The sequence below is a fragment of the Procambarus clarkii genome, chromosome 5 (assembly GCF_040958095.1).
Source record: "Procambarus clarkii isolate CNS0578487 chromosome 5, FALCON_Pclarkii_2.0, whole genome shotgun sequence".
Taxonomy (NCBI): domain Eukaryota; kingdom Metazoa; phylum Arthropoda; class Malacostraca; order Decapoda; family Cambaridae; genus Procambarus; species Procambarus clarkii.
In genome coordinates this window covers 9,589,852-9,613,259 of record NC_091154.1, presented here as the reverse complement: position 1 = coordinate 9,613,259, position 23,408 = coordinate 9,589,852, and the positions used below count along the sequence as shown (strand labels likewise).

At 40.1% G+C, this 23,408-nt stretch overlaps 1 protein-coding gene across 1 annotated transcript; it reads right to left on the bottom strand.

Moving 5' to 3' along the window:
• Positions 1–557: 557 nt before the first annotated feature.
• Positions 558–8,638, bottom strand: LOC138372265 (protein SON-like). The gene is made up of 3 exons (XM_069337545.1): positions 8,570–8,638; positions 1,895–2,604; positions 558–792 (listed from the first exon to the last, which is right to left on the bottom strand). The coding sequence occupies exons 1-3, from the start codon at positions 8,636–8,638 to the stop codon at positions 558–560; spliced, it is 1,014 nt and encodes a 337-aa protein (XP_069193646.1).
• Between the last annotated feature and the right edge of the window lie 14,770 nt (positions 8,639–23,408).

Genomic DNA, 23,408 nt, shown 5'->3' with positions numbered 1-23,408 from the left:
GTACTGTTACCAAACTATTCTTTTTAATATACATCGAGCCTGAATACTAAAAGTCAAAGAGAAATCAAGGCAAGAAAGGCATTTTATTGCGACTAAGCTAAAAAGTTGTTCTCTAAACAAACTAATATTATGTTGTTGGAAAGGTACTATATTCTCTGAATGGTGTAACCCACTTCTTCAAATATGTTGTACTTAGTAGCCAGAACGCAGTACTCGGCCTGTTATGCAAGGCCCGATTTGCCTAATAAGCCAAGTTCTCTTGAATTTATATATTTTTCTAATATTTTTCTAATGAAATGATAAAGGTATCAATTTCATTATGTATGAGTTAATTTTCTTATATTTGAGTTAAAACTAACGTAGATATATGACCAAACCTAACCAACCCCACCTAACCTAACCTAAACTAACACAACTAAGTCAATAATATGTTCTTTATAAAATATAATATAATTATAATAATTGACAGTTTGAATTATTTGATCGTAAATGCCTTTTCGCTCAAGAGTTAGATTAGGAATATTTGATTGCACATATGACGATGGATCACTTGTGCTTTAATTTTGTTCTCGACGCAATTCTACATCGAACGAAGCAGCAGCAGATCGAGTCGGTGATGGCATTCTCAATTGATTGAGAACTTTGTTCTCGATTTCTAAACAAAAATCTTCAATCATTATCAACGCTTCGTTGTAGATTTCTGCTGTGAAATTCATGTTCATATTTGAATTTTCCTTGCGTATTCGACAGACAATATCTTCAGCCATGTGTGATTCATATATTCTTCCATAACTGTGTTGGAGATGAAGGAGAGCAGGCAGTCAATATGAATGCAAACATTGCACGAATTTGACTACGGGCTCACCATAGCCCGTGCTGCTTGGAACTTTTTGTTCCAGGTAGCGAATCTTTAACAACAACAACAACATTTGATTTGGATGTGACGTGTTGAACACGTCATTAATGCTTACATCGCAGTGTCGGTTATTCTCCAATACATTGCATGCATTACGGGAAGTGGCATGTGTAACGCCGTTGATAAATATCAATTGCTGGAAAGACGTTGGACCGGGCACATTCACCAACAGCATGCGAAGAAAGAAGCATTTATCTTGATTGGATGCAAGGTGTATTGTCTGCCTATCGTAGTTTGTTTGTATATGCCAGGTTGTACGTTGACTCGTTCTCCTCGTTTTCGTCGTTCAAATGATTTTCTACTCGTATTCTATGTGTAATACGTAGGTACTTCCGAATACAACAGTGTTTTCGCAAACGCGTCATTTTGACATAACGTGAAGAAAACTGTTAACACTGTAGCCGGTGGATTCATGGCTATTTGTTGCACATTTGCAGCTGAGAAATAAATGCGTTGTCCATTTTCTTGTCATCAAAACAAAAACAAAAAATACTAACGAAATATCTCAATATTTCGAAACGCAGATCAATCAACACAACTCAATTCCATCGCCAATTGCACTAACAAATAGGAACAGTTAAACAAAAATTGAAAAAATAAAAATTTAAACTATACTCACGAAATGAACGGTATAATAAACAACAGAGCTTAATTCACACAAAATAATTTAATCAAAATGAAAATAAATCGAAATCTATGAAAATTAAATTTATCATTGCAATCGGAAGCATTGAAATGGAAACGTAACATATTTAGTATAACGTGTTGCATTTATGCACAACAGATGGCACTGTTTTATTAAAAAAAAAAAAACATGTTTTTACCTGTCACAGGTGTGTCATCTATATAGCAGGTATATAAAACCACACGTATATTTGAATGCAACGTCGAGTCAAAATGTCAAAATGTACAGACGGCCTCAGGACACCTGTACACTCAACCTCTGACCTCAGGACACATGTACAATCCACCTCTGACCTCAGGACACCTGTACAATCCACCTTTGACCTCAGGACACCTGTACAATCAACCTCTGACTGCAGGGTACATGTACAATCAACTTCTGACCTCAGGACACCTGTACAATCAACCTCTGACCTCAGGACACCTGTACAATCAACCTCTGACCTCAGGACACCTGTACAATCCACCTCTGACCTCAGAACACCTGTACAATCCACCTCTGACCTCAGGACACCTGTACAATCAACCTCTGACCTCAGGACACCTGTACAATCCACCTCTGACCTCAGGACACCTGTACAATCCACCTCTGACCTCAGGACACCTGTACAATCCACCTCTGACCTCAGGACACCTGTACAATCAACCTCTGACCTCAGGACACCTGTACAATCAACCTCTGACCTCAGGACACCTGTACAATCAACCTCTGACCTCAGGACACCTGTACAATCCACCTCTGACCTCAGGACACCTGTACAATCCACCTCTGACCTCAGGACACCTGTACAATCAACCTCTGACTGCAGGGCACATGTAAACTCCACCTCTGACTGCAGGGCACATGTAAACTCCACCTTTGACTGCAGGGCACATGTAAACTCCACCTCTGACTGCAGGGCACATGTAAACTCCACCTCTGACTGCAGGGCACATGTAAACTCCACCTCTGACTGCAGGGCACATGTAAACTCCACCTCTGACGGTTTCACACATACACAGCTCTATGCCAACAGCTGTTTTTCTTACAAAAACTAGTACAATAACCACATATAAATAAACTTTTAGTACCTTCCTATAAATATTCAGAATTATTGTAATCAGCTACGTTAGCTGACTTATAAAAATAACCAAAGTAAGTAATTTGATGCTTTGCAACTTTGTGGATAAATGGTCATAATAATTTATTTAGATTTTTTATAGAATTAAAATATTTATGTAATAATTGTTAACTTTATAAAATAAATTAATTAATTTAATATGAACTGTCTTTATTTTGATATATTATTATTATTTTGTTTTTAAAAAAATATTTATGGCGTGATTATTGTTTTTGTACGCGTCTTTTTCTTTATCCGAATTGATCTTTTGAATTAGTAAGTCATGATGAAGCACCAAGTGTGGTGCATACCGCGACAGGTCTTCCCTGCTTCTCATAACACCCTGAGAGTTTACCTTAGTCCTGGATAGTTTTCCGGACTAGATTATACTTCCTGGCTGGTCGATAAGATATTTTAGAGGCCTTAATGACCCTCCAGAGAATGATTGGCCTTAAACCCAACAATCCAAGGGGCAACTAAACTTGAGAAATGCTGAACTATTTATTCCCAAGGTCAATAACAGATTTATTATACCGGGTTGAGCTTCAGCTCACAGTACTCGGCTTTCCTAAAGTTGAATAGTTAATGTACTGGCTCTTCATGAATGTATTTCAATGTATATGCTGTACATATTATGTTGAAATTAAAATTTACTTCAATTCTCCCTGATGATCCATTTTTCTCTTTTTTGAACTCTAAAACGCTAACTAAACTATTTCTCTAAAATCTAAGAGATTGGAAGCGATTAATTGCATCTATGAAGTTCTTCACAGTTAAAATGTTTACAAACGGCATGCTAACATTTAGAACATTTACTATGTAACCAAACCTAATTTAACCTATCCTGTAAGAGTCCTAAATAAGGCATTCTCGCCCTATTATACGCCATCTTTGGCTTAATTTTGATCTCAGATTTTGGAGAAATAGATTAGTTTACGTTTCGTGCTAGTGGCTTTACAAGAATTTAAAACTTCAAGTCTTTGTACTCTAATACACCCAATGTATCTTCTGGTATATAAATAAATAAATAAGTTAAGAGTTAAAAAAACAGAAAAGGGATTAGCAGGGAAGACTGAAGCAAACTTTATTTTCAGCTTAATGTATACAGTATTTACATTTGGCATAATTTAAATAATTTAATTCAACGCACTATCCTATTTAGAGAGAACTTTTTATAGCTATGTGCACCAACGTACATTTATCGACGTAATGGGACAATTAGATAATTGAACTGGGTATTATTCACTTTATAGAGTTTCGGTAGTATTACCGGAAAATAATTCTACACCGCATACTTAAATATTCCTCTTTTTTTTTTAGATATATACAGGAGTTGTTACATTCTTGTACAGCCACTAGTACGCGTAGCGTTTCGGGCAGGTCCCTGGAATACGATCCCCGCCGCGAAGAATCATTGTTACAACCATGTACACATTTTACTGTTGCGTTAAACAGAGGCTACAGTTAAGGATTGGCGCCCAGTAAATCCTCCCCGGGATTATTTATTTATTTATTTATTGTTATATATACAAGAAGGTACATTGGGATTGTGAGGATACATAGCATAGTAATTACATTCTTGTAAAGCCACTAGTACGCGCAGCGTTTCGAGCAGGTCCTTAATCTAAGAAAATTTTAAGTAAGTAAATACTTGTAAAATTTATAAAAATGATAATAGTTACATAGCAAGAAGAAAATAAAAGATGAGAGAAAATTGTAGGTATATTAAAGCATATAGGAAGCTCAGATTGATTACAATGACAGCTTGAATGGTAGTTTAACAAAAATTGGTATAAATGTACTATATTACGCCTTAGATAGCGTGTATTCGACCCAGGTTAAGTTACCCACTTCAATAAAAGTCTTTTTATAGAACTTCATTCAGAAACCTAAATGAGGAAGCTTTTAGGGCACTTTACACTGCCTACGTGAGACCCGTCTTAGAGTATGCCGCGCCATCATGGAGCCCCCACCTGAAGAAACACATAAAGAAACTGGAGAAGGTTCAGAATTTCGCCTTAGATAGCGTGTATTCGACCCAGGTTAAGTTACCCACTTCAATAAAAGTCTTTTTTGTATGTCCAAATTTAATAGCAGCAAATTCTACTTTCTAAATGTCCATTACGTTAAAACTGAATTTAATATATCATATGTACGATGGTCCGCCTCGGCACTATAAGTAGTAGTATAAGTAGAAGCCTGTCAACTGACTAACAGCGTTCGGGATTCGTAGTCCTAAGATCGATCGTAGGGTTCGATACCCGGTGGAAGCGGAAACAAATGATCAGAGTTTTTTCACTCTGATGTCCCTGTTCACCTAGCTGTAAATAGGTACCTGAGAGTTCGACAGCTGCTATGGGCTGCTTCCTGGGAGTGTGTAACAAAAAGGAGGTCTGGTCGAGGACCGGGCCGCGGGGACGCTAAGCCCCGAAATCATCTCAAGATAACTACCGAAACACCAGCAGGGTCGGCTTCATTTATTGCTGTTTTTGGCTCTGGAAAATTTAAGTTTGCTTCTTGAGGTTATCTTGAGATGATTTCGGGGCTTTAGTGTCCCCGCGGCCCGGTCCCAGGCCTCCACCCCCAGGAAGCAGCCCGTGACAGCTGACTAACTCCCAGGTACCTATTTACTGCTAGGTAACAGGGGCATTCAGGGTGAAAGAAACTTTGCCCATTTGTTTCTGCCTCGTGCGGGAATCGAACCCGCACCACAGAATTACGAGTCCTGCGCGCTATCCACCAGGCTATGACGCCTTCTGTCTGCTGCTCTCTGCAGACTGATGAGTACAACATGTGAACTTTAGTGGGTGCAACAGTCTAGTTTTGTGCGTTCGTTCAATAACTGATGGATGAGCAATATTATTTGGTTGTCAGGTTGCGTCAGTTTTAGAGGTGTGACTTTCTTTAGGATATTTAGTACAGTGATGTAGTGTAACCACCGTACTCACCTAATTGTGCTCGCGTGGGCTGAGCTCTGGCTCTTTGGTCCCGCCTCTCAACTGTCAATCAACTGGTGTACAGATTCCTGAGCCTACTGGGCTCTATCATATCTACATTTGAAAGTGTGTATGGAGTCAGCCTCCACCACATCACTGCATAATGCATTTCACTTGTTAACTACTCTGACACTGAAAAAATTCTTTCTAACGTCTCTGTGGCTCATTTGGGTACCCAGTTTCCATCTGTGTCCCCCCTTATTCGCGTACCCTCCCCCCCCCCCGTATTAAACAGTCTATCCTTATCTATCATGTCAATTCGTCTGAGAATTTTGTAGGTGATCATGTATCCCCTTACTCTTCTGTCTTCCAGTGTCATAAGATGCATTTCAGACAGTCTTTCCTCGTTACTCATGCCTCTTAGTTTTGGGACTAGCCTAGTGGCATACCTCTGAACTTTTTCCAGTTTCGCCTTGTGCTTGACAAGGTACGGGCTCCATGCTGGGGCCGCATACTCCAGGATTGACCTTACATATGGGGTATACAAGATTCTGAATGATTCCTTACACAGGTTCCTGAAGGCTGTTCTGATGTTAGCCAGCCTCGAGTATGCCGTAGATGAAATTTTCTTTATGTGGGCTTCAAGTGACAGGTTTGGTGTGATATTAACTCCAAGATCTATCTCTCTGTTCATTTCATGAAGTACTTCATCTCCTATTCGGTATCCTGTGTCTGACCTCCTGTTTCCACCTCCTAGTTTCATTACCTGGCATTTACTCGGGTTGAACTTTAATAGCCATTTGTGGGACCATTCATTCATTCTGTCTAGGTCATCCTGTAGCCTCCTACTATCTTTCTCTGTTTTAATCCTCCTCATAATTTTTGCATCATTAGCAAACAATGAGGAAAAACGATTCTATACACTCTGGGAGATCATTCATATATATTAGAAACAGTATAGGTCCAAGGACTGATCCCTGCCGGCCTCCACTGGTGACGTCTTGCCAGTCTGAGACCTCACCTCTCACAATGACTCGCTGTCTTCTGTTGCTTAGGCTCTCCCTTATCCAATGGAGTACCTTCCCTTTCACTCCAGCCTGCATCTCCAGCTTCTTCACTAGCCTCTTGTGTGGTACTGTGTCAAAGGCTTTCTGGCAATCCAAAATATGCAGTCTGCCCACCCCTCACTTGCCTGATTTTTGTTGCCTGGTCGTAGAATTCAATTAATCCTGTGAGGCAGGACTTGCCATCCCTGAACCCATGTTGATGCTGTGTTACAAAGTTCTTTCACTCCAGATGTTCTACTAGCTTTTTTCGCACAATTTTCTCCATCACCTTGCATGGTATGCAAGTTAGGGACACTGGCCTGTATTTCAGTGCCTCCTGCCTATTCTCCTTCTTGTATATCTGAACTACATTAGCCGCCTTCCAAATTATTGGCAGATTCCCTGTTACCAGTGATTTGTTATACACCAAAAAGAGTGGCATGCACAGTGCTTCTGCATTTTCCTTCAGTATCCAAGAGGAGATTCTATCTGGGCCTATAGCATTTGTCACATCCAACTCTAGCAAAAGCTTCCTTTCTTCCCCGCTGGTAATCTCAAACTCTTCTAGTGGTTCCTGGTTAATTATTCCCTCTCTTATCTCCAAAAGTCCTCCTTGCTCCAATGTGAAGACCTCCTAGAATTTCTTATTCACTTTCTCGCACACTTCTTTGTTGTCTGTAGTGAATCTGTCTGCCCCTATCCTCAATTTCATTACCTGTTTCTTTGCTGTTGTTTTTCTCCTGATGTGGCTGTGCAGAAATTTAGGCTGAGTCTTTGCCTTGCTTGCTATGTCATTTTCGTTTTTCCCTTCCGCCTCTCTTCTCAACCTGACATATTCCTTCCTGGCACTCTGGTATCTTTCTCTGCTCTCCAGTGTCCTGTTATTTCTATAGTTTCTCCATGCCCTTTTACTTTGCTGCTTAGCTAGCCTACATCTCTGATTTAACTATGGGTTTCTCGTCTGCATTTCATTGTTTACCTTTTGGTCCGGGACAAACGTATCTGCTGCCTCCTTACTCTTCTGCGTGATGTAGTCCATCATATATTGGGCCGTCTTTCCCCTGAGCTAAGATTCCCTTGCTACATCTGTTAGCAATTTCCTTATCCCCTAATAGTTTCCCTTTCTGTATGCCAGCCTTTTGTTTTTAGTTCCCCTCCTCGAGTTCATTAACCCTTCTTCAACTAGATACTCAAACATCAGTACACTGTGGTCGCTCATTCCTACTGGGGCTCTAGTGTAGTGGACTACCGTGGTGTAGTGGTTAAGTTACTCACCTGACGTTTCGCGAGCGCTTTGTCCTGGGGTTCGTATCCTTGCCAGGGAGGATTTACTGGACGTTAATCCTTAACTGTAGCCTCTGTTTACCCAACAGTAAAATGGGTACCTGATTGTTAAACGATTTGGCGGGTCGTATCCGGGGAACATAGGATTAAGGACTTACCAGAAACGCTATGGTGGCTGTACAAGATTGTAAAAACTCTTGTATGTATATAAACTGCAGAAGTCCTATACTGTCTCATATGAGGCAGCTCCTATTTATATCCAACCAAACACATTCATGAAGTGTCTAACCTGCGCTTGAAACAATCCAGGGATCCTACGTCTACTACCTCACCCGGTAATTCGATTCACAAATCCACAACCCTGTTACGAATCCAGTATTTACCCACACTTCATGAGGTGGATTCGAACCTACACTCTTGGTGTTCCTATGCACACGAACTAACCCACTATATCACGACATGGTAAAAGCAATGTAACCTGGGACTCATCACGTTAATATGATTGCATTTTGCAAACTTTACTATAGTTGTTAATAGCTGGATCGAGCCGCAACTCCTGGCCCCGCCTTCCCAGCAATTGATTAGTTATTTCCCTGAATTTACCTGAGGGCCACTAACAATAGTGGCCTCGACGAGGATATGAAGCCGGCGGCTTGTCAAAGGTTCCCCCATTGCCTTGGTGATATTTTCCAGTTGGACTTATTAATACAAAAAAAAATTATTTATTATAACAAGAAATCGTTAAGGTGAAAGGTTCATGAAGAGCCACGTAGGTGACTCGGACCCGGGTTCGACTCCTCGCTGGACCCGGGTTCGACTCCTCGCTGCTCCGGTGATTTTCTCAGTTATATTAATGTAATGACTCTTTCTACATGTGTCGTATTGTATGTGTGTTTGAAACTGGAGTGTTGACCAGACCACACACTAGAAGTTGAAGGGACGACGACGTTTCGGTCCGTCCTGGACCATTCTCAAGTCGATTGTGACTCGAGAATGTACACACAATCGACTTGAGAATGGTCCAGGACGGACCGAAACGTCGTCGTCCCTTTTTTTTTTTTTTTTTTTTTTTTTTTTTTTTTTTTTTTGAGATATATACAAGAGTTGTTACATTCTTGTACAGCCACTAGTACGCGTAGCGTTTCGGGCAAGTCCTTAATCCTATGGTCCCTGGAATACGATCCCCTGCCGCGAAGAATCGTTTTTTCATCCAAGTACACATTTTACTGTTGCGTTAAACAGAGGCTACAGTTAAGGAATTGCGCCCAGTAAATCCTCCCCGGCCAGGATACGAACCCATGACATAGCGCTCGCGGAACGCCAGGCGAGTGTCTTACCACTACACCACGGAGACTGATAGAAGATAGAAGTCTGATAGAAGATCCTTCAACTTCTAGTGTGTGGTCTGGTCAACATACTTCAGCCACGTTATTGTGACTCATCGCCTGCAAACTGGAGTGTATAGTTTGCTTCAGCTTGGTAAACATTCCCTTTGTTTACAACTCATAAGTGGGCTGTTGGAAATAGATAAGTCAGCGCCTTGTTGTTGTTGTTGTTAAAGAAAATTACTATTTTTTTTCTATAAGCAATTTACTGACAGCTTCACAAGCAAATGTAATATGATATAGACACAGACACATTATATAATATAACCATTAAACTGGTGTAGAGGCTGGACCAGGAGCTGCATCTTGACTCTGAAACTAACAAATAGCAGAGTTATAGATACTAAAGGACAACAGGCGTAAAATTAAAAATCGTTAATTTTGAAAAATTTAAGCAAAAATTTAATTGTAACGTATACAAAAAATATAGTAATTTTTAAATAAATATTTATTGAAAAATTTAATTCAGCATAAAAAAATCCAATAAAGTAAACTTTGTTTAAATAATTACATAAAATATTGCAACTTATATATTTATTTTGTTATTTATTATAAAGTGTGCTTGGAACAGCCACTAATTTTGATAACTGGATTTTACCTTGAGATCTATTTTTTGCTTAATTCTGCTAAGTCGCTGACTTTGAAACTTCTATAACATCCTTACAACGGCAGAGTCACTAGTTCAAAGATATTCTGTCATTATTTAATACTAGCTGTACCCAGCCAAGTGACTCAGCAACGCACTCTCCCAATCTTCCCCACCATTCCCGCCTCGTCCTCCCAATCATTCCTCACTCCCCCATCCCCTCGTCCTCCCAACCATTCCGCACTCCCCAGTCACCTCGTCCACTCCCCACCATTCCCCGCACCCCCGCCCCATCCCTTTGTCCTCTCCACCATCCCCCACTACCCCGTCCCCTTGTTCTAACCATTTCCCTACTCCACCATCCATCTATAGGCCAGTTTCTGGCTGAAACTGGCCATCTATAGGCCAGTTTCCCTAACTTGTATACCATACAAGGTGATGGAGAAGATCGTGAGGAAAGGGCTCATAGAGCATCTGGAGGGAAATAGCTTTGTAACGCACCCTTGTCTTCCCTACCCTTACCAACTCCGCCATCCCCTCGTCCTCCTCACCATCCATCATTCCCCTGTCCCCTCGTCCCCACCATCCCCTCGTCCTGCCCACCATCCCCCACTCCCGTCCCTTCGTCCTGCCCACCATCCCCCACTCCCTCGTCCGGTGCATTCCAAAATGATCTGATGTTCTCATCAGAAAATTAGAAACATCAAGTGATCTGATGTTCCCATCAATGAAATATGAGAAAAACAGTAAAAAAAAAATAAAACAATGAACAAAAAATTAAACTATCCTCACAAAATGAACGGTATGGTAAACAACACAGCTCAATTCAAATGCAATGTCACACAAAATAATTAAATCAAAATGAAAATAGTTCGAAATCTGTGAAAATTCAATTTGTCAATGCAATTGGAAACATTGAAATGGAATTGTAACATATTTAGTATAGCATATGCTGCTCTTACGTGAAACAGATGGTGCTGTTTCTTAAAAAAAACAGATGTTTTTACCTGTCACAGGTGTGGCATCTATACTTGTACTTAAGAAATGTAAATATGGTATGGTTAACAACACAGCTCAATTCCAACGCAATGTCACACAAAATGATAAAATGAAAATAGATCGAGATCTATGAAAATTCAATTCATCAATGCAATCGGAAACACTGAAATGGAATCGTAACATATTTAGTATAGCATGTATGTTGCTCTTACATGAAACAGATGGCGCTGTTTTTCAATAAAAGCATATTTTTACCCGTTACAGGTTTGGCATCTATTTAGTAGGTATATAAAAACATGCGCATATTCGAATTAAACGTCGTGTTAAAATTTCAAAGCAATCAGTGAAATACTTTTGGAGATTACAGCGTGTGTTGCTCTTACGTCCAACAGATGGCAGTGTTTAAAAAAAAAAAAAATGTTTTTTCCAGTCACAGGTGAGGCATGTATATAGTGGTATATACAAACACATGACAATTCAAATGCAACGTTGTCTCTAAATTTCAAAGCAATCGGCAAAGAGGTTTCGAAGATTTCCCTCACATGAAAAACACAGTTTAAAAAAATAAAAAAAAAAACATATTTTCCCGTCACAGACGTGACATCTATATATGATGTATATAGAAACCCGCTCGGATGCGAATGGAACGTTGTGTGAAAATTTCAAAGCAATCAGTGAAGAACTTTCGGAGATTAACGATATTGAACAAACGAACATTTACATTTTTATTTATATAGATAAACATAGACTTCGGCATATTTTCACCCAATCAATTATTATTCTTTGACTCTCCTTCCCCACGTCCCATCCTAAATCCTTATTATGACCGCTTCCCAGTGCTATATAGTAGTAATGGCTTGGCGCTTTCTCCTGATTTACATTGTTTATTGTATTGTCATTATTTAAGATAATGTAACTGACTAACGCCCACATAAGTCACCTTGGTCAAGTCCTGACCAACCTAACATTCAGTCTAACATTCTCTATCATAACAGTCTTTAACTTTTTTGAAACTATACTATTTGCTGACGATACTACCTTCATCTACTCAGACCCCAACACACACACACACTAAATAATGATGTAAATAATGAATTAAAAAAAGTCCATTCATGGATGTCAACCAACAAACTCACATTAAATATAGAACTAGAACTCAAACTATGCTACAATGTACCTATTAATAATCCTCAAACTATGCTACAATGTACCTATTAATAATCCTCAAACTATGCTACAATGTACCTATTAATAATCCTCAAACTATGCTACAATGTACCTATTAATAATCCTCAAACTATGCTACAATGTACCTATTAATAATCCTCAAACTATGCTACAATGTACCTATTAATAATCCTCAAACTATGCTACAATGTACCTATTAATAATCCTCAAACTATGCTACAATGTACCTATTAATAATCCTCAAACTATGCTACAATGTACCTATTAATAATCCTCAAACTATGCTACAATGTACCTATTAATAATCCTCAAACTATGCTACAATGTACCTATTAATAATCCTCAAACTATGCTACAATGTACCTATTAATAATCCTCAAACTATGCTACAATGTACCTATTAATAATCCTCAAACTATCCTACAATGTACCTATTAATAATCCTCAAACTATGCTACAATGTACCTATTAATAATCCTCAAACTATGCTACAATGTACCTATTAATAATCCTCAAACTATGCTACAATGTACCTCTTAATAATCCTCAAACTATGCTACAATGTACCTATTAATAATCCTCAAATTTTGCAATAATGTTCCCTATTCATTAATTTTCAAATTTTCTAGCCATGTACCTGTTAATATTCTTCAGATTTTGTTACAAATTACCTACTTTAAATTGCTTGTTAGATCAAGGACCTGTTCGAAACGCCATGCGTGTTAGTGACTTTACAAGAATGTAAAAACATCAATGTTATGTACTCTCAAAAACCAAATGTAACTTCTTGTATATAAATAACAAAAGACACTACCCAGCTTGGTCAACGACCTGACCAACCAGCGCTACTGTACTCCCTCCCCTCCCCCCCCATGATGGGTATCATTTCTCTGTGTTTACGATGGATGGGGATAATTGCCTATTCATTCATCTCGTGTTTTTCGCTCATAGTTGTTAGTTGCTGGGTCAAGCCTCAACTCCTGGCCCCGCCTTCCCAGCAGTTGATTAGGTATTTTACTATCCAATGAGATCACAAAATGGTAAATCAGGAGGAAAACATTAGTAAGGGAGCAAGTGATGGAACTGAGAAAAGGGGATAACAAATACACAGAGAATAACAAGGAGATGTGTGAAGAAATCAACAAGAGATTCCAACATATTTCATAATAGAGCAAGGAGAAGCCCTCGTACTGAGAGAGGAGGCGGTAAACCAAGCAAACGTGAAGGAATTTGACCTCACCAGTGATGAGGTCAAAAGGAATATGTTGGAGCTGAATGTGACAAATGCTGTTGGGCCTGACAGAATCTCACCGTGGATACTAAAAGAGGGTGCAGAAGTGTGCCACTCTCTATGGTGTATAACAGGTCACTGGAAACAGGAGACCTACCGGAAAGTTGGAGGATAGACAATGTAGTCCCAATATACAAAAAGGGTGACAGGCAAGAGGCACTGAACTACAGGCCTGTTTCCCTAACTTGTATACCATGCAAGGTGATGGAGAAGATCGTGAGGAAAGGGCTCATAGAGCATCTGGAGGGAAATAGCTTTGTAACACACCACCAACATGGGTTCAGAGATGGTAAATCGTGCCTCACAGGTTTAATAGAATTCTATGACCAAGCAACACAAATTAGGCAAGAAAGAGAAGGGTGGGCGGACTGCATTTTCTTAGAATGCCAGAAATCCTTTGACACAGTTCCCCCATAAAAGGCAGTTACAAAAGTTGGAGCAACAGGCAGGAGTAAAAGGGAATGTTCTCCAGTGGATAAGAGAGTATCTAAGTAACAGGAAACAGCGAGTAGCTGTGAGAGGGGGGGGGGAGACATCACCAGCTTCCCACACCTTATTTTATTTTATTTTATTTATATATATATACAAGAAGGTACATTGGGTTTATGAGAGTACACAGCATTGATTTTTTAACATTCTTTTAAAGCCACTAGCACACATAGCGTTTTGGGCAGGTCCTTAATCTAATAGATAATCTTCAGTAGGTAATTTGTAGAAAAATTTAAAAATTTTACCAGGTATATTGTCAGAAAATGTTAAGAAAATTAATAAGTATAAATTTAAGGATTATCAACAGGATTATACACCCGTGTATAATGTTCAAGTATAGAGTCCCACGGATCTCTGTACTTGGATCCATCCTGTTTCTGATATATGTAAAGGATTTTCCAGAGGGTATAGACTCATTTCTCTCAATTTTTTCTCTTCCCAAAACGTTATGCGTGTATAGTGGCTTTGCAAGAATGTAATAAACACTAATGTTATGTACTCTCATAATGCAATGCATTAAGCTGTGATGTGGTGGAGGCTGACTCCATACACAGTTTCAACAAATGTTGATATGATGGAACCCAGTAGGCTCAGGAACCTGTACACCAGTTGATTTGTCAGACCATTGGAACATTATCTAACACAGTGCACAGTTACAATCCCAATAAGATTTCAACTTAGATTCATCAGAGCAGAAGTTGTTAAACACATGGGACAGGGGGGTAGAAATAGCCCCAAGCTACTCTATCCCTTTGAGATGTATTTCTTTCTTGTCTCAAAGACATACTTGAACTTCAATACATGGGACAAAATCATACTGAAGTGACCATACGAGCCATAAATACTCACACTCAGCCAAAAATGCCAAAAATTATGCCAAATGCCAAAAATTGTCGTACTAGAAAATGGGGGCGGCTAGCGAGTGACGTGTCGTCCCGCTTCCTATTTTGTCTCCTCTAGTACATTAGGAGAGCTCCTCTAGTACAGCTCTAGCTCCCTCTAGCTCCTCTAGTACATTAGGAGAGCTCCTCTAGTACAGCTCTAGCTCCCTCTAGCTCCTCTAGTACATTAGGAGAGCTCCTCTAGTACAGCTCTAGCTCCCTCTAGCTCCTCTAGTACATTAGGAGAGCTCCTCTAGTACAGCTCTAGCTCCCTCTAGCTCCTCTAGTACATTAGGAGAGGACACTTTAGATTGCCTGATTTCTTGAACGTTGGGAACCTTATGAGGTTCACGAGATGCCTGAGGTGAGTGAGGACCCGGTTCGATCCCACAGCGACACTTTAAAGATTTTCTCAGATATATTAACGTAATGACTCTTCGTACATGTGTCGTATTGTATTTGTGTTCGAAATTGTGTGTATATAGTTTGCTTCAGCTTCTAAACTATTCTCATTGTTTACAACTCTCAAGTTGGCGGCTGGAAATAGATGAGTCAGCGCACAAGTGTTGTTGACAAAGAAAAGGTTTCAGAAGCGCTAGGTGAAATAGTTCTGTCACGTTGCAACCCGTTCTCGCAAATTTAATAAGTTAATATTGACTTATTAAATATGTGCATAGGTGACATACTTAACATAATAGATACCCTTAAAAAGATTCATAGAAAACACCGACCTTACCTAACCTTGTTAGTATCTTAAGATAAGCATCTTATTGCTTCGTAATTACAATTATTACCTAACATATAATAGGTATAGATTTAGTAATAATTGTAATTACGAAGCAATAAGATGCTTATCTTAAGATACTAACAAGGTTAGGTAAGGTCGGTGTTTTCTATGAATCTTTTTAAGGGTATCTATTATGTTTAGTATATCACCTATGCACGTAGTTAATAAGTCAATATTGACTTTACGAATTTGCGAGAACGGGTTGCAACAGCTTCACAAGCAAATACAGAATGATACAAGCATAAAGTAATTAATATACAAGCAATTAATATAACTGTAAGAATGCTAGAGATAGAACCAGGAACTATAACTTGACTCTGCCACCAACAATTAGGCTGCTGAACAATCACCAATAGTTTTTAAAATTGTAGCAAATATTTTGCTATAACGTAAATGTTTGATTTTATTTTATTTATTTATATACAAGAAGGTACATTGGGTTTGTGAGGATACATAGCATGGTATTTACAACCTTGTAAAGCCACTAGTACGCGCAGCGTTTCGGGCAGGTCCTTAACCTAACAGATAATTTTAAGTGGGTAAATTCAAGCAGAATTAATAAAATGATAACAGATACATTGCAAGAAAAAAAGAAAAAAGTGATGGGAGACATTAGTAGGTATATTAAAGCACATTGGTAGCTCTGATTGATTGCCTTGACAGCTTGATTGGTAATTTAGATAAGATTAATAGGCACCATACAGCAAATTGGTAGCGCATATAAGAAGACAGCCATGATCACAATGGTAAAGTTGTTTGGATTAGGTACATAAAGATTGGGAGATTGGATAGCACTAGATACAGTGCAATTTTAAAGCAACAAGGTAGGAAACTATGAAGATGAAATTAGATACTTTTTAGTTTTGTTTTTGAATGATGCAAAAGTTGGACAGCTTTTCAATTCAATAGAGAGTGAGTTCCATAGACTGGGTCCCTTTATTTGCATAGAGTGTTTACACAGATTAAGTTTGACTCTGGGGATATCGAAGGGATATTTATTTCTGGTGTGGTGATTATGGGTCCTATTATATCTGTCCAGAGAGATTTTCAGAGCAGGATTTGCATTTAAGAACAGGGTTTTGTAAATGTAGTTGACACAAAAGAATGTGTGAAGGGAGTTTATGTTTAGCATGTTTAGGGAGTTAAACAAGGGGGCTGAGTGTTGTCTGAAAGCAGAATTTGTTATTATTCTGATAGCAGATTTTTGCTGGGGAATGATGGACTTGAGGTGGTTTGCAGTGGTTGAACCCCATGCACAGATATCATAATTAAGATAGGGGTAGATTAGTGCATAATATAGAGAGATGAGAGCAGAGTTAGGAACATAATATCTGATTTTGGAGAGTATACCAACTGTTTTAGAGACTTTCTTAGTTATGTGTTGTATGTGGGTGCTGAAGTTGAGTCTCTTGTCTAGGAATAGGTCAAGAAACCTTCTATCATTTTTATTACTAATGTTAACATTGTCTATCTGAAGCTGAATTGCATTTGTTGATTTGCTTCCAAATATGATGTAGTAGGTATTTTATATATTAAGTGTTAGTTTGTTGGTTGACATCCATAAGTGGACTTTTTTTTTAGTTCATTATTAACAACATTATTTAGTGTATGTGGGTTGGGGTTAGAGTAGATCAGGGTAGTATCATCAGCAAACAATATAGGTTTAAGAATGTTAGAGACATTAGGCAGATCATTGATGTATATAAGAAATAGGAGAGGTCCCAAGATGCTGCCCTGTGGCACTCCAACGGTTATTGGTAGAGTGGGAGCGGTTATATTATTGATGGCTACACATTGGTGTCTAATGTGTTATAACAAATAATACAAAAACTTAAATATAAAGTATACTTTAAAACGATGAGAACAAAACACATTACTAAGAATTAAAATAATTCAATTGTTGCATAAAAATTCTAAATTTATAGAATTAGGTTTTAATTTATTAGATACAGATGAGTACGAACATTTTTACTAAGAAACATATCATATATACAGACAAAAATATATTATTAAAATCAGCATATCAGTTGATTTACATTTGTATATTAATAAATTTATTGTTATGAGTCTATACCTTGTTAACAAGAAACACTTATAACTGCATATTGTTATCTTGAGGTTATCTTGAGATAATTTCGGGGCTTTTAGTGTCCCCGCGGCCCGGTCCTCGATCAGGCCTCCACCCCCAGGAAGCAGCTCGTGACAGCTGACTAACTCCCAGGTACCTATTTACTGCTAGGTAACAGGGGAATTCAGGCTGAAAGAAACTTTGCCCATTTGTTTCTGCCTCGTGCGGGAATCGAACCCGCGCCACAGAATTACGAGTCCTGCGCACTATCCACCAGGCTACGAGGCCCCTGTTGGTCATGATCAAAATGTTTCGTTATCTCAATAATAAATGAGGAGTTGGAAACACCTACGACCTAAGTCCACCCAGTCCTAACACCCGTGTATAAGGACCTAAGTTCACCCAGTCCTAACACCCGTGTATAAGGACCTAAGTCCACCCAGTCCTAACACCCGTGTATAAGGACCTAAGTCCACCCAGTCCTAACACCCGTGTATAAGGACCTAAGTCCACCCAGTCCTAACACCCGTGTATAAGGACCTAAGTCCACCCAGTCCTAACACCCGTGTATAAGGACCTAAGTCCACCCAGTCCTAACACCCGTGTATAAGGACCTAAGTCCACCCAGTCCTAACACCCGTGTATAAGGACCTAAGTCCACCCAGTCCTAACACCCGTGTATAAGGACCTAAGTCCACCCAGTCCTAACACCCGTGTATAAGGACCTAAGTCCACCCAGTCCTAACACCCGTGTATAAGGACCTAAGTCCACCCAGTCCTAACACCCGTGTATAAGGACCTAAGTCCACCCAGTCCTAACACCCGTGTATAAGGACCTAAGTCCACCCAGTCCTAACACCCGTGTATAAGGACCTAAGTCCACCCAGTCCTAACACCCGTGTATAAGGACCTAAGTCCACCCAGTCCTAACACCCGTGTATAAGGACCTAAGTCCACCCAGTCCTAACACCCGTGTATAAGGACCTAAGTCCACCCAGTCCTAACACCCGTGTATAAGGACAATATCTGGTGCTTCGTGTTGGGATATGTACTGTACAAGATATGTACAATATCTTGTACACATAACATCGCGTGTTGGGATATTATATGTACAAGATCTACATATAACTTTATAACATATGAATGTCATGAAATTTAATATAACTTGAGAGGACTTAATCTAGACCAAGTTTTGAAGGCTTGCAGGAGATAGCTCGGACTGGTCCCAGATAATATTCCTCAATGCTCGGACTGGGTTCAGTTGACCTAGACTTCGTTCACTCTGTAAAAGTAACAACACCACCAGTGAACACACCACCATTGACCACTAGCACCCATGCACACAGTACCACCAGCACATGACGGTGGTCCAACACCACATACAACACCACCAGTGAACACACCACCATTGACCACTGGCACCCATGCACACAGTACCACCAGCACATGACGGTGGTCCAACACCACATACAACACCACCAGTACACACACTCTCACCAGCACCAACACCGCACACGGTACATCTGGGACTAGATTCACGAAGCAGTTACGCAAATTACGACCTGTACATCTTTTCTCAGTCTTTGACTGCTTTGGTTACATTTATTAAACAGTTTACAAGCATGAAAACTTACCAATCAACTGTTGTTATTGTTATAAACAGACTCCTGGTACTTCGGAGCTTATTAACTGTTTAATAATTGTGAACAAAGCCGCCAAAGATTGAGAAAAGATGTACAGGTTCGTAAGTGTTTGTAACGGTTCTATTGTTACGTAAAGTATGGTGACAAATAAACACAGACACTAAGATACTATATATATATTTGGTCGAATATACAGAAGTACACAGGTGATACTTTGGTGTGAGTTGAGCGCACTGAGCGTCGGTACAGTATCTCGCAAGTGTCTGCTCTAGACCACACTTGAAAGTAGACTCTGGTTAATGTTTGCTATTTGGCTGCTTATACGCTCGGGCAACACCTCACCGTGTTGCCCGGGCAACGCCTCACCTCATTCATCTCCAAAGGTTGACAGGAATATTAACAATGCATTTGGAGCGAGTATATTATTGGGATAATCTACTCGCTACATGTTTGCGTAACTTCTTCGTGAATTTAACCCCTGATGACCAACACCTCCACGATGGATAACCACGGCGAAGAAAGTCTCACTATCCTACAGTGGAACTGTAATGGAGTTCGCGGTAGACTTAATGACATCATACAATACGCTCGTGAACACCAAACTGACGTCATAATGCTACACGAAACACTGGTAGGTGATGACTTCAACCCAAGGTTCAGCGGTTATCACAAGTTCTCCCTGCCAGCTGGGGAAAGAAAACGGTGCCTCACTATCTTTGTATATAACAACATTCCCGCACAGATTATTGATGACCTGCACATGGGGGATGACTATGAATCACTGGGAGTAACACTTTATTTAAACAATAATGCCCTACATATAATCAACCTATATGTGCCACAGAGTAAACTTGACCTTGACACACTACCTGACTTTGTTAATGAAGAACCTACCCTGCTGGTCGGTGACCTGAATGTCAGACACCCACACTTTGGTGCCAACTGTCATCAGCCCAATGTCAATGGACGGAAACTGTCACTCGTTGTCAGGGGAAGTGAAAACCTTAGAGTCCTGGGTGATGAACAGCCAACTCACCTCAGAGGAGGAAGATTAGACTATGCTCTCCTGCTGAATGCACAGGACACAGATGCCAGTACACACATTGTACACAGTTTATGTAGTGACCATTGGGCACTGATTACCACCGTCGACATGAGCAAGAGAAGGAAAGAGACGAATAAAAGAAAAAGGTTATCACTCGGACCAGATATGAGGCCGCACTTCATAAACAGGATGAGTGACTGGTTCACGGAATACCAAATCCCAGAAGACATTAACACATTTGTTGATGACCTTAATAACCAAATTGAGCACTGTCTCAGAGTTCCGCGCTGTAAGACTGGGAGAAGTACCCTTCAGAGGAAGAAAATAAAATGTTATGAGAACGACTACATAAAGATGTTCAATGCAAATATAAGAGACATGAGTAGAGCGTACCGGAGACATCCCACTGAAAGCAACCAAGAGCTGTTTAAAACTGTGTCAAGTAGCCAGGAAATAGAAGATTAAAGAACAGGAAAGACAATGGCTTGACTTTATTAGCTCTATTGGAAGAGAAACATCTGCAAGACAAGCATAGACAAAAATTCAGATAGCTAAGGGTGGCAGAGCCGGCCTGCGGCTCACAAAGACCCCCAGGGTAAGGCTGAAGAACTAATTCGCAAGTGGAGTGATGCAGCATCCTCCTCCTCCCTCCCTGCAGAAATAAGCAGGGAACAGCTCCTCCGACATAATGACAGAAGAATTAGGATAATAAAAGATAAGTGATGACGAGTATGGGCAATCAATCACAGCCCAGGAAGTAAGGGGCGCTATGAAAAAGGGTAAAAGTACAGCACCTGGTGAAGATGGCGTCACCTACGACATTCTCAATGCACTGTGTGAAGTGTCTGGGAATCCACTACTCCACCTTTTTAACAAATCATTCCTAAGTGGAGTGTTGCCCACACAATGGAGACACGCAATAATTGTTCCCATACCGAAACCCAATGACCCTGGCAATTACAGACCTATCAGTCTGCAAGATGCTTGAAAGGATCATCCAAAACCGACTGTTGCACAAAATAGGCAGGTTAGGGGAGGGGGGTCAATGGATTTTTTAAAGGACGGAGCACAGCAAATTATATAGTTAATTGCTTGGGTAATGACACAGCTAAGTATTTTGTATTTGTTAACACTAAAGGAGCCTTCGACAAAGCACAAGAGATTGCGATCTTGGATGAGCTTGCATGCATGGATGTCAAGGGGAGACTCATGAAATGGGTTGAAGACTACCTCACAGGGGGGAAAGAAAAGGTATGCTTCAATGGAGCAGTCTCCAGAACAATGAGTATGGATCTCGGGACCCCCCAAGGGGGAGGTCTTAAGCCCTACACCATTTAACATACTTATGAACGCCATTGCAAATATTGAATTTCCTGAAGGAACACAACAAGTGGGATATACAGATGTTGTCCTAATACAAGCTCCCACCTTGGGGAAAATTAAACAGTTCGTTGAACTAATTCCTCGGAAAGAAATGTATTGAGCTCGGTTTCACTCTCTCCACAAACAAGACAAAAGCAAACTCTCATTATAAGAGGGGAAAAATGAAGAGCTACAAATTAATGGTGTAACACTTGAATGGGTTGACCACTATCGGTACCTTGGCGTCACTGTCGGCTCTAACAAGGGGGAGAAAGAGGAGCTTAATCAACTCATAGGAACATGCAAAAGTCGACTCAGGGCACTGAAAGCTATGACCTGGAATGGACATGGAGCCTCTATTGCCGTGCTTAAAATAATGTACACAGCCTATGTGCGCTCCGATAAAGACTATGCCGCACCAGTTTTGTGCATCTACTCCCAAAGCGATATGAAAAAACTTGAAAGTATACAAAATGAAGGCATGACAATCATTCTTGGAGTCCCAAGAACTGCCAAAACATCTTATCTACGAGAGGAGCTGTCCCTCCCCAGTGTTAAAAACCGAATTAAGGAACTGAGTGTTAATAAGCTTGCAATTTGGATAGCCAGTGATCCCAATTACAATGATTTTGCCAAGAAAAACTGAGTTCTGTGCTAATTTCAGGGGAAACAGGAGAAGCAAAAAATTGCATTGCAGATCAGTGTGCTGCCTCCAAGAACTTCACCTGCTTGAGTAAGCCCGTGAGCTTCTGCCTGTAGAGAGGTTACCTCCCTTAGTGGATGACCGATGTAGGATCATTATCAATGAAATGGCAACGAAAAAGTCCAACATGATAGCTCAAGAAATGAGGCACAGTTATCAGGAGGAAATCTATAAAGAAGCCGGAAATGAGTTAGATCAAATCAACACTGATAGGTCATCTAACCCTGTCAATGGCAGGGCTGGTGCAGCCCTGCCATTGTGCAACACTGTAATTGAGAATAATGCCTTACAACGCAGAAATGAAGGAAACGCCCGTATTGAGAACCATGACTTTTCAACAAAAGCAGAGCTAACTGCCATTTTAATGGCGTTAGGATTCCTTGAACGAAGCACTAACGGTGCAGTGATCTGTTCTGACTCTAAAGCTGCACTACAAAGCCCTACTAAAAATCGGGCAGAAAATCTTGCGATAGTCGCCGAGATCAAGAGAGCGGTGAGTGTACTAACCAATGAAGGAAGAATCGTCAAATTTCTGTGGATCCCCTCCCATGTTGGTATCTGTGGAAATGGACGAGATGTGCTGGCTGCTGAAGGCGCTGAAGGAGACCACGTTGAATACTTCATACCCAAGACTCTTCTACAAATTAGAGGCATTGTCATGCAACATCACCGTGACCAGATAACTGAGGAAAGGAGGTATAGAACAAATCAGCGAATCTGCACGATGGTACAACATGGTTGCAGCTGGCAATCCCAATCTTTATGGATGAAGAGGATGTGACCGCGAGAGAATCAATAATAGCAAGAATTCGTCTTGGATAAAAATATCTATGGAGATTCGGAAAGGAAACAACAATTCAGCAGCGGAGTTGCAGAATCTGCAGTTAGAGTGATGGACACTGACTTGACCATACTTGAGAGAGTATGGACATATAACAGTCATTAGAAATAACTGTAGAATAATAAACCCCACATTGTTTGAGTTAGGAAAACATTATTTGTCAAATATAGATAC